The sequence below is a fragment of the Zymoseptoria tritici genome, chromosome 1 (assembly GCF_000219625.1).
Source record: "Zymoseptoria tritici IPO323 chromosome 1, whole genome shotgun sequence".
Lineage (NCBI taxonomy): Eukaryota > Fungi > Ascomycota > Dothideomycetes > Mycosphaerellales > Mycosphaerellaceae > Zymoseptoria > Zymoseptoria tritici.
Window position 1 is genome coordinate 459,395 of NC_018218.1, and position 12,765 is coordinate 472,159.

General features: G+C 51.2%; 1 protein-coding gene across 1 annotated transcript; it reads right to left on the reverse strand.

The window, feature by feature from the left end:
• Positions 1-5: 5 nt before the first annotated feature.
• MYCGRDRAFT_88680 (uncharacterized protein) lies at positions 6-4,545 on the reverse strand (the record flags this gene model as incomplete). The annotated part of the gene is made up of 4 exons (XM_003857715.1): positions 6-85; positions 201-2,660; positions 2,786-2,921; positions 3,043-4,545. 4 exons carry the CDS (start codon positions 4,543-4,545, stop codon positions 6-8), a joined length of 4,179 nt encoding a protein of 1,392 aa, XP_003857763.1.
• Between the last annotated feature and the right edge of the window lie 8,220 nt (positions 4,546-12,765).

Below are 12,765 nucleotides of genomic sequence, written 5' to 3' on the forward strand. Positions count from 1 at the left end.
ATCCTTCAAGTCCTCCTCTTCAACGTAAACCCCCGGCTCACATTCCCCACCGTAGCGGGCAGCGCTTGGGCGAAAGCATCACTGTCTGCAACACACACAAAAGATAAGTCAGCCTCAATCTCAAAATCTCTCCCCAAAGTCATCCCATCCCATCCAAGACATAAAGAAAAAGAAGGAAAACAAGGAAAGAAAAAACTCACCCCCCTCCCCCTCAAACCCCACCGTCAAATCATCATGTTCCTCCGCATACTCCAGTCCCTCCAAATTGACAAACCTGCCCTTCAAGCCTCCAAATCCTCCACCATCGCCCTCCTCCTCCCCGCCCGTCCCCGTCCCAGGAGCAACAAGCGTAAACTTCGCATCCACCAACTTGACCCCCCCTCCCTTCACTTTCTCCACGACATCCATTTCCCTCACCCTCACGCACAACGCCTCACACGCCGCGAACCCCTCCATGAACGCCAGGACTTTCGTGTCCACACCCCCACAACCTCCACCACCACCCCCGCCCGCCCCCGGACCGAAACTTTGCCTTCCTCCCGCGGTGGCAGAGCGGGAAACCACGACGATACGCACATTCCCCGCCTCCAACTTCTTATAAATCGGCACCACCATCCTCCTCCTCGAAATCGCAAACGTCGTCGCCAACCCATCAAACAGCACCGTATACCCCGTAACAGCCTCATGAAAAGCATGTAAAGCCCCCACAGTCGGGAAACTCAAAGTCCTCAGCGTCGCGCCACTGGTCAAAAAATTATGCACCTTGCTGAGTTCGCCCACAATATGAGGAGGGGTGCTGCGCACATCGATCGCCAGCGTGGCGTCCTCTTGCCTCGCGCGGAGGAGTTGGATTGTATCGCGAGGTGTCGCGGGCGAAGGGGGAGGGAAGCGGAGGAGGAGTTCGCCTTTGCCGAGGTTGAGGCGGTCGGTGAGGGTTCCTGTTGCGTTTTGGGCGACGAGACGGAGGGCGTCGGATTCGACTGTTGAAGAGGCGTGGCGGGCGTGGGTCGGGGAGGTGGGGTCGGGGAGACCGTTTGTGACGGAGACGGTGGACCATTTCAAGCTTTGGAGTGGGGATGGGGTGGCGGAGAAGTGAGCCGGGTCAGCGGACTCGATGAGTAAGGAGGAAAGGGAAGTTTTGGAAATGATGGACTCGTCGGATTGGAGTTTGATACCGGTCAGAGCGGCGTAGAGTTCCTGCCGCACGGAAGCGTCGGGGAAGACGAGGAGGATGCGGCATTGGCGTTGTTCTTCGCGGATGCGGAGGACCATTGCGACGGCGCCGCCGGCGGATTGGTCGGTGAGGTATTCGAAGAGGATGGGACCTTTGCGGCCGATGTCGTGGGAGACTGTGGAGAGAGTTTTGTGGCCGGGCTCGGTGATGAGGAGGATACGGTAGCCGCGGTGGAGACGGCGGATGCCGTTGCCGTCGGTGTGTTTGGTGATTTTCTCGTAGACCATTGCCATGCAGCCTTTTAGCTTTTCGGATGGGAAGCCGTGGGCGTTGGCGGAGTCGGCGTATTGGAGTTCTACTAGTCGGACTTCGTGGATGAGGCGTTCGTCTTGGGCGGCGCGGAGGCTACGTTCGACTTTTTGGGCGTAGGAGGTCAGGTTCCCGACGGCGCGGAAGTCTCGCTCTTGCATTCGGACGGTGAGGTCGAAGCCGCGAGGTAGACGGACGTTGAGAGATGAGGATGTAGAGTGAAAGGCCACGTCCGACCAAGTGAGAGTTCGTTTGCCTTGTACTTCAGGAAGAACACGGATGCTGACCAGGTCGGTTTGTGATGCGATGGAGAGGCTGGTCTGGTAGTCGGACCGATCGCGAGAAACAGTAAGCATGCATGCCAGCACCACGCGATCTGTCTCCTGTTCGTCCGTCTTGATGGAGACTTCGACAGGAAACCTCCCATAGCAGAATGCTCCTCTCGAATCGCCGAGTAGGAGTAGTTCGTACGGATTCACACCTTGCTTCTGATCTTCCACGATCATAGAAGTGGATGTATTCCCACCCAGTACAGCCGCCGCATCCATTGTGAAGCGCGGATACTCCAGCCATATCCTCGTATCTTGACCTTGAATCAAAGACTGCTCGGGCGGGAAGATCGTGTTTCTCGACATGGCCAGCGATAATGACTTGAGATGGTATCGTAGTGCAGACACGCCTTCGTCAAGACCTTGTTCTCCGAGCGTGGTATGAACTTCCAACCGATCCACCAAGATCCACCACGCCTTGCCAAGGTCGACATGTGCTTGCGTCAAGAGGCCCCTTCGATCCTGCTGGCGCAGAAGGTTTTCCAGTCCCATCTTGCCGTGAAGATACCACCAGAGCGCAGCACGTAACCACATTGATGGTGAGCATTTGTCTGCAGGTTGTTCTCGCTCTGCGGTCAGACGAAAGACGCCTTTCATGTGCGCCACTCGTCCCGCAAAGTCGTTATAGGCGGACTCTGCAGCGGCATCACTTTCATAGCCGCCCACACTGGGTGATGCCGGCGCTCGGAGTATGGAGGAGGTATATGAGGCAGCGGAAGAGGGTCTCTCAATCTCGCGGAGTGCGCCGATGGTTGAGCGCGCGTTCTGATAGGACTGTCGTGCTTCGCCATACACCGGTCGAGACATTGGTGAGGCGGGTGCACGCACGCCAGGGCCGAGAAGCGATGCTTGAGACGTTTTGTTTCTGAGGTCGTGACTGCGAGGTGGCCCATTGCTCATTCGGTACGGCGACACGGTTTGACCGGGAATATCTGGAGGTAGGTGTAGGTCGTCTCGCTCTCGTGAAGCTGACCGAGAATGGGATGACGTCGTTGGGGCGAGGTGATGTACGCTCGTGGCAGATCCATTAGATCGTGCGTATATTGGTGGCTGTCTTTCTGACGGGTCTTGAGAGTGATGTGATGGTCTCGCGGCAGGCATGCTCGAGTCTGCCGGCGGATTGTAAGGAGCGAAGGCAGATTGTTGCGATGACTGTCTGCTCACAGCCGGAGATGCCTGAGACTGTGGTGGCAGTGGAAAGTGATTTTCTTCACGAGACTCGGGACTCACTTTGCGAGTGGGAGGAATAGCGTCTGAAGTGTAAAAGTGAGAGAAGTTGGGACCAACTTTTGGAGGCTCCGAAGCCCGCGAGCCACCTCTAGTTTGCGGTGCAACATGTCTGTCCTGCGGCTGCGCCGCATAGCTGTTCGAATAGCTGTGCAGAGATCGCGCCTGAGGCTGAGCTGTCGGCGGTCCAATCTGCGGCACTGGCGGAGGTGCAATCGCCTTTCCAACAGCCGGATGCGGTCTATGCGAAAAAGCCTTGGATGCAGCAGCCCGTTCCCCTGGATGCTGGTTGATATACTTCGGGTCCGCAAAAGGACCGGGAGAATCCATCGTGGACGCACTATCCGGCGAAGGGACGTAATCCCCAGGTGCAGCCTTTTCAAAGCCAGGATGCATGCCCGACGCCGCCTCAGGTGACAGGACGGAAGGCAGGTGAGATGTCCTCGGACCTGTTTGTCCATTCGCGCTGTCGTCCTCCTCATCTTCGGCCAAGTCGTCGGGTACCATCATACTCATTCTCCGCAAAGCTTGTCCTTCGCTAGCTCTCATCTCCCGCTTTTTCACAGCCACTGGTGATGCGGGATCCTCGAGTGCAGGTTCCAGCCCTGAATATTCCTTTTGCGGTGGCAGTCCAAGGTCCGCGTCCTGCACTTGCTTCTTCTCCCCAACTTGTGTATCGATCGATGGTAACGAAGGGGGCAATTGCAGCTCATCCTCAACTCGCGGTCCTGCCGCACCTGCGCCGACGCCAGGTATGCTCACCCCCGTCGGTGTCCTGCCAATACTCGGTCTGTGTGGTATCGGAGCCTCCCCATTACCCGGCACGATCTTCCTCTGCATCGGCGGCGAGAACTCATTCCCCGAAGTATTCGTCCTCCGCATTGGAGGAGAGCTACCCATGTCCTGCATTGTCGGCGGTTGTGAAGAAGGAGGACCTCCTCGTCCAGAAGGCGGTCGCGGTGCATAATGCTGTCCTTGTTGCTGCTGCTGCGGCTGAAACTCTGGCAAGGGCGGAGCTCGAGCTTGTGTATAAGGGTCGCCAGCGGCACTGGGCCTTCGCTCTGACGCCGAGCGAGACATCTTTGCTTTATTCCTCGATATCTCCAAGGTCGGATCCGGTGCTTCATCTCCTCCTTCTCCAATGATCTCCGGCAAAGTCCTGACGAAACTGACGGTCAACCCTTTCCTCCTCTTCGGTTTTGTGTATATGTTCGCCGGCGCGGCTGGATGCGATTCCGCGCCCACTGGCATTCTTCGCACTTCTTGTGACTCTGGCCATCGTTTCGCCAAAGCAATGTCGAGTTTAGGCACGTGCTTCTCGGTGGAGGGTTTGAGGAAGTCGACGACATCTTGGTTGAGATTGAATTTGTTCGCGGCGGTGGAGAAGTGATCGGGAGAGATGGGTGAGTTGTTGTTGGAGTCGTCGTCCTTGGATTTCTTTCCCCAGCTCTTGAACAGTGACCGGGAGAGCTTCTTCTGGTGACCTGAGTGGTCGTCTCCGGACATTCTATCTTCCTGCGGGGGTGAAGGAAAGTCGGTGGGAGTGAGAGAGGACGTCGTGTGCGAGACCTCGAGGTGGCCGGCACCGCAGAGGATTTTGGAGGAGGTGTGCACTGGGTGGTTGATTGTGGATCGAGAAGGAAGGACAACCCAGGAAAATGCCACGGGGGCTCCTTGCTGAAGTTCCAATTGGAGTGGACGGGAGCTCGAGCGCCGTGTCGAATCTCGAGACCCTGAAACGTGGGGTTAAAGGTACTTTTTATAGAGAGCCTTCGAATGCCCTCTTTGGGCTTGGAACAGCAACCTAAGTCAAACCTTTTTCCTTCTTCTTAATTGCTGAGGGCATCTTCCGTTCGTTACCGTGGTGGGTCAGAGAGATGGACAACAAGACACGAATCCAGGCACTGTCTCGCAGACCAGACCTTGTTAGAACTATCGCAGCGTCATCTGGTCCGGCTCGGGTCCTTGTCGGACTTGTCCAGTCAGCATTGAAAGGGATGAGGTGAACAGTACATCGTCTTTGGTGTTGTACCTACGTCAACGATCAGATTGTCCATACCATATCGAGACGGTCTGTCGAGGCTGTGCTGCATTTCTTCCGACCAAAGTGACGTCGTGTATCAAGACACAACCTTGGAAAGTGAGGCATTGCACATTGCATCGTTTCGTTTCACGCCTGTAACGTGCGCAGTACCTTGACCGAAATAGACGTCGAAAGTTGAATGAAAGAGAAGAATGGAAGTTGGTGCCTGAGGCGGATCGTGCTTAGTCAGGCGACGTCCATATTCCCGTTCTTCCTGTCATCGAGCTGCGGTGGACGGCTTCTTCTCCTTCTTCCCTTTTGAGTAGACATGGACATATACACACATTCAACCATCCTTTCAGGTCAAAAGTACTGCATGAGAGACTCGTTTCGCTTCTGGCTGCACAACGGCAGGTTGACATTTGTGATGAGCACTTTGAAATCCTACGACAAAGACTCTCGAACAACAACCGCAGTCATGATCAACGGCACTTCTCGACCAATGGACTAGGATTTGAACCAGAACTAGCCGGCATTTGGACATCTCTCCGTTCGCTCAATCTTCGGCATCATCTTCCTATATGCCTCAAAGCGTGGTGGCGCATCGGGAGCATACGAAGCCGGACCGAGTCCTAGCAAGTCAAGGCCTGCCTTGCACAAAGCGGAGAAACACTCCGACGTCACCCTTGGTCGCAGCTAATTGGGAATGCCGCCTCTATTCAAGCAGCATCGGGAGCCTCAAGTCCTCGAAACCCGCTGGGTATCCTCGGGGTGACTGCTCAAGACACACGATGCTGTCAATTCTCTTCACTTCGCCCGGGCGGGCATTCTTCTACGCCACGTGAATCCATGCGAGACTGACAGAACTAGAATACAGGCCCAAGCTGTGCACGGTCTACGCTATGCACGCTCTACCGAGAGTTTGGCTTTATTTCTTACACTACTTCTATAGCTAATAACCTTACAACTAGTAGTTACAATAAGGTATTTAATAGCTTAAATTCATCGCATTAATTATATCTATTAGCTCTAAGCAGCTTGTAACTTCTGCCTTAATGTTATGCGTGTTAGTAGCTAAGAGGATTTAGCTACTTATGTACCCCTCCTCTGTAGTAAGGGCACCTTTAACACTACAATTAACACCGGTTTATCTACTGCCTTCCTTCTGCGGCGCTTAGCTAGCCGTGCTATACGAGCAGAGGCTCTAAGGTCGGTATTTAGCTATAAATTAGCCTTCTTCGTCTCTAGTAATAAAGCCTTCTTAGCCTTCTTCTGCGCCCTATTAGCTATAGCTTGTATCTTCTGTTTAGCTCTAAGTTGTTTATCTACCTGTTAGAAGCACCTCGAGAGGGAATGTAGGCTTGCACCGAAAACAAATGGTTGTAGAATGTAACGAGTCGATTCGATAAGGAAGGGAATAGACAAGAGCGTCCCCCGAGGCTATGTACCCGCCCTTCGTGTTGCCAAATGCGTCCCTCCGCCTAGACTAGGCACCGGTCGTAGTCTAACGTCCGCTCGGGGGCTATCGTGCGCCTATAAGGTTCGTCCCTCTACAGGATGTCCTAGTCTAGGCTAGATAAGATAGCACCGGTAATCTATAGTGCTAGGATAGTCTAGGTTAGGACAGGTAGGGGGCGTTATCGTAAGGGTGTCCTTACATTGCCCCCCTCCCCTCTCTGCAACTAACCTTAGTTACGGTGGAAAATTCACAAGCTGTTAGCTGCCAGATGTCCCAATCTGGAAGGATTTGCAGGTCCGTAGCGTCGCTATATTAATTTAATTCTTCTTCCAAACTTTCTCTCTTCTTTACTAACTACCAAAAAGTAAGTAATCTAGGGTAGTGCTAGTATAGTCTAGTTTGGGTCTAGCAAGGCTAACATTAGCGCAGACACACTATGTCTTCCGCCGCCGCGGCCCTCGTGCGCAACGATTACGCTAAAAAGGTCCGCAACGGGGCTTTCAACTACAATCCGTGCTTTAATTGCATTAAAGACGTTAAGCTAAACAAAGACTTAACTAAACTATGCTAGTTAGCGTTAGAGAAAGCCTATTAAGGGCATTACTGCTAAATGCGCCAGCTGTCTGGACGACAGAAATGCCGATTGCTTCTAGGTAGGATATTTCTAGACTGTTCTGGAGTCTTCTAGATCTAGGCTGACCCTAAATAGCCCCCTCCGGCCCGTAAGGACGAGTAGGACACTATTAATACCTAGATTTAAGCAGAGTACGCTAATCCGGTAGTAAACGCGGACAACAGGAAGAAGTTAAGGAGCAAGGTGCTCCTATTTGCTAGTTCGATTAAGTTATATGTGCCGTTCTAGCTTATTTTGGACTAGTATGCTAACAGTTGGCGCCTTAGGGAGCTTGGAAACAGCGTTCGCGGCCCGGAGGGTCTCACTTTGCACTAGGGTACCCGCGAGTAGGACACGACGGGTCAAAAGGTTAAGAAGCGGGACAGGTCGGCTGCTGCTTATATAGAGAAGGCCGTAAGTGTACCGTTCTAGCGCATTTTAGGCTATGCTAACGCTACGATGTAGGAGCAGGCTACTACCGGGACCCCGAGGGCCAAGAGAAGCCGCCTAATTAATCTAAAGGGCGCTATTACGGTCTAGTCGTTAACAGACAAGCTTAACAAGTACAAGACTGCCTTACATCGCAATAGCAAGGCCCTAGAGAGGTTTAATTCGTACGCTAGGGGTACAGGAAAGACTAACAGGGAGGCGTTAAAGGCTTTAGTAAGTACTATAGCCGCTTAGGAGCGTAGAGAGGACGCTTCGGACGAGGATAGCAATAATTAAGCCGGTTTAGTCTAGTTAGCTCTAGCAGTGTGCAGGGTATAACAGATAACGCTATTACGTAGAGTAATAGGGCCCTTTTAAGTTATAATAGCGCAGAATAGCTTAACGTAGACCAGAATAGTCTAGAATGGAAAGCCTTAACGCCCAAATAAAATCCCTAGAATTATTAAAAATGTTAAAGTCTAATGTCATAAAGCAAAAAGGATTAAAAAATTGACTAAGGGGGTTAGCGTTTTTTCTGGAATTTACCGCGCGCAGTAGGTCCTTTCTGGCCCATTCTGCGCTAGTAGGCCCGTATTGCTGCCGGGCTAATGTTAACTGCTGCTTCCTAGGAGTTCTCGGACTAGTTGTAGTCTTTCTACTTAATAAGGTACTCCCGATTGTTCAGTTCGTCTACACGTTCGGCCAGAATGGCCTCGACTTCGTATTTATTATCCTCTCCTACGTCGTATCGCATTATCCTATCCTGTTTGCGACTAAACTAGTCCGGGATAGATAGTTCTAGCAGAGAAACATAGAAGGTTAGGTAGATCTTTAGTAAGTCTAGTAGATCGAGCGTATATACGACGCGGTTAATAACCGCTTTTACCTTATAAGGTCCAATGTATTTGTAATCGAGCTTCGCTAAAGGTCTTAATAACCTAATGTTGCGTATGTTAAGGTAGACTTCGTCTCCGACGTTAAAGGAGATGTCCTTTCTATGCTCGTTTGCCTACTTAGCTATTTGCTTCTTTGTTTTAGCTAGTCTAACCCGCAGTTTCTTCTAGTTAGAGATAACGCGGTCCGCAAGTTGTGCGGCGAACGGGGCTTCTCGTCCATCCTAGCGTAGTCTAGGCTAGTAGCACTACTAAGGGTCCTATGTCGTATACGCTTGGAATAGCGTAACCCCTGTTGCGGAGTGTACGCTATTATTATACGAGAATTCCGCAGTAGAGAGTAGGGAGGCCTAGTTGTCCTGTTTATAGTTGCAGTATATGCAAAGATACTGCTCTAGCGTCTGGTTTTGGCGCTCTGTTTGCCCGTCTGTTTAAGGGTAGAACGCTGTGCTTAGTTTCCGGCGTATGCTAAGGCAGAAACAGAACGTGCTTTAGAATTTTAAGGTTAGGATAGGCCCTCGATCCGACGTAATCGTAGCTAGTGCGCTATAGAGTCGTACGACCTCCCTTATAAACACCTCTACGAGCTCTGCTGCGGTAATCGTCTTCTTACATAGCGCATAATAGACCATTTTGGTACATCTGTCTACGATTACTAGGATTAAGTCGTAAGCCTAGCCTAGAAGCATACTAGGTAGCAGGTCCGTTATGAAGTCTAGAGTTACATCCTCCTATAGTGTAAGCAATAGCGGCTCTGCGTGCAGCAATCCGTAAGGTTTGTGCCGCCGTAGCTTTGCCCTACTGCACGCTTAACACGTTCGTATATAGTCCTTAACGTATTTCCTTATTTTGGGCTAGTAGAAACTCCTTTGTAGAAGTTCGAGCGTTCGAGAGAAGCCGAAGTGCCCTGCTATAGGGTCGTCGTAGCATTCCTAAAGCAGTTAGAGTCTTATGCTTCCTTTAGGTACGTAGGCCTTGCCGTTTATGTACGCGACTCTATCCTCGTTAGTCTATCGATCTGCCTAGAAAGTAGGTTCCGCTTAGTCCTTCTCCTCGTTAATCCTGTTAAAGGTCGGATCTTTTAAGAGGGCGCGTTTTAGGCGCGTTTTTAGGTCTAGGGCGTCCTTTACTGCCCCTACGTGCCTTACTAGTCTATTATAGTCTAGATGCGGTTAGAATGCCGTCTAGAGGAGCCGCAAGCTTGCAGACGACTCTTCGTCTATAGCCTACCGTCTAGAGTAGTCCTTGTCCGTAAGGTCGGGCCTTCTGCTTAGTATATCCGCCGCCCTATTAGCCTTGCCGGGTCTGTAAATAGTCCTAAAGTCGATCTGCGACAACTACTCGGCCTATCTAACCTGCCGCCTAGATAAGGTCTTAGTCGTTATAAGAGTTTGCAGGTTTGCATAATCCGTTAGTAGTTCGACCTAGTATCGAGCCCCCTCTAGGTATTATCTAAAGTGCTTAAAGGAGTCCACAACTACTAACAGCTTAGCGTCTTCTGTAATATAGTTCCGTTCTGCCGCGATTATCTTTTGTAAGAAGTATAATACAGGGAACTACTACGTCTTGCCGTAGTCTTCGTATAGTTAGCTTAGGATGCCCGAGATTGCCTCGCCTAAGGCGTCGGTTTCTACCCTATAGGGCAGTTCTAGGTTAAAATAGCGTAGGATAGGAGCTTCCGAGAACCTTTTCCGCAATTCGTTAAAGGAAAGCACAGCTTGCTCGTCGAGCTCTAAGTATGCTCGTTCCTTCTTGCGTTAGTTTACTACCTTTTTCCCCTCCGTGTAGCGGTTAAGTGCCGTAGCGAGGCGTAAGAAACCCTTAATAAAGCGCCTATAGTAGTTCGCGAAGCCGATAAAGACCCTGATGTTATGTATTAACCGGGGGAGTAGCTACTCTTGGACCGATCTAACCTGTTCTAGGTCGATCTCTAGCCTATTACGTATAATAACGTACCCGAGGTAGTCGACGCGGTCCTTATAGAAATCGCACTTAGACAGGTTAGCGTACAACTTGTGTTTCCGGAGGCGCTCTAGCACCTCCCGGACGTAGCCCTCGTGCTCCTTCACCGTTTTAGAGTATATAAGGATGTCGTCGAGGTAAACGACGCAGAATACGTCGATTAGCCCTACTAATACGCTATTAATAAAGTTTTGGAACACCGCGGGGGCATTGTAGAGCCCGAAGGGCATTACAGTGTATTCGAAATGGCCGTATCTAGTCCGGAAGGCTGTCTTCTACTCGTCGCCTTCCTAGATACGGACCCGGTAGTACGCGTAGCGGAGGTCTATCTTCGTAAAGTACCTAGCGCTAGCTAGCTAGTCTATTAACTTGGAAATTAAGGGAAGACCCCCCCTGTTCTTTACTATAACTACATTTAGGCCGCGGTAGTCGACATAGAGGCGGAGTGTGTTATCCTTTTTCCTCGCGAAGAGGATTAGCACGCCCGCCGAGGATGTCGAGCGGCGAATAAAGCTACTCTTTAGATGTTTAGGGAGCTGCTTACGCATCGCATCTATCTCTGCCTCCGACAGAGCGTATATAGGGCTAAATAGGACCCTTGCTCCCTTAACTAGGTCGATCCTAAGATCGTGCGGTCTATGCGGTGCTAACTCGCTAGCTAGCTCCTCCGAAAAGACGTCGGAGAAGTTAGAGTACGCTGTTAGGACACTATTCTAGTCTAGTTCGAGTCTATCCTCGACCTCTTAGATCGACATAATGTAAAGAGCTACCTCGACTTTACCGAGACACTCCCGGTAGAACCTGTCCGGGGACACTACCGCTATCGCTTAACGCTTTTAAGGTTTCTACCTCTAGAAGACCTTCTTTAGAGCGAAGTTAACACCCGGGTTGTACTTCTCGAGCTAGGGCATGCTAAGCATAAATTCGAAACCGTAGATACGTCCTATCTTAAACGTGTCTACGCACCCCTACGCCTTGCCAGAGGTGTCTACAGCCTTGTAGGAGTTTCTCGTTTCTCTAAAGACCTACAGGCTCTAGCTATTTAGAGTTAGGTACTTTGTCTAGGTAGATAGCTCGGAAACCGTCTACCCTATTTCCTTTGCTAGCATAGAATCGCAGAAGTTGTCCTAGGCGCCGCTATTAATCAGGCCCCGGACCTTTCTAGACTCCCCTAGGCCGTTTAGCGTTAACTCGACGCTAATTAGGCGCCCTTGCTAGGCGCGGCGCTTTCCTAGCTTAGCCGAGCGCTGCTAATCCTTATTATAGAGGACTTAGCCTACCTAAGCAACAGCGTCTACTTAGGGGGCGTCTCTTTCCCCGAATCCTTCTATAGGTGCTAGTTAGTGTAGTCGCGGCGGATATGCCCGACCTATTAGCATCCGTAGCACGTAGCCTTAGAGGGGGCCTTCGGGTTCTGTTCGCTATTGCTAGTCCTTGCCTTCTTACTGTCCGGAGTAGCAGAGCCGTCGCTAGGGCGCTTCTTCGCCTACTTAGCGGACCTTTTAGCAGCCTGCCTCTCGCGAGCCTCCTGTTTAGAGCCCTCGTTAGCACGGTAGGCCTTTTTAGCCCTCTCCTCGGCGTCTACTAGGTTTAGTAGGGCGGTAGGGTAGTTTAAGAGGCGGTTACAAAGGGTCTATAGAAGGGCGCTATAGAACCTAAGGATCTTCTTACTATCGTCCCTTTTATCGAGCTCCTTCTAGAGTGTCTTTAGCTCCTTAAGGAGTTCTTCTAGTATACAGTTACCTAGGGTAACCTTTTTCAGCTTCTCGTAGGCCTTCTCGCGCCGTTCGGTCTCTATGCCTATCGAGTTAAGTATAACCTCCTTTATTATAGACTAGGTTAGCTTAGACTAGTCGTTAAGGCCGTCGACGTAGCGTTCCTAGTAGTCTTACTAGAGCTTTCCTATATAGTCGGCAGCAAAGTCGACCTTGCGGTCTTCGTATTTAGCGAATCCTTCGTATCGTCTAAAGGCTCTTTCGAGGGCTCGGACCTAGTCGTCGTAGCTCGCACGCGACTTGCCCTCGAAGACTAGTAGCTCCTTTAACTTAGGAAGGTTATCCCTTGTTTTAGTATACTAGTTAGGTTTGGAGAAGAGGTAGCGGAGGGTAGCCGTCCTTAAGTTCCCTTCTAGCGTAGGATAGTCTAGTTCGGCATAGAGTTCCTTAATCTTCTGCTAAAGGGTTAAGAACTCGAAGGTAGCGCGGGCGACTTCGTTGTCGTGCTCCTAGGTAGCCCTTTCTTCTACGGTCTCTCCCGAGCTAGGCTAGTTAAGAAGGTTAACGTCCTATAGCTAACTAGCAGGCGTAGCCGATAGCTCCGTAGAGGAAGCGCTCGCCTACTGTCGGGC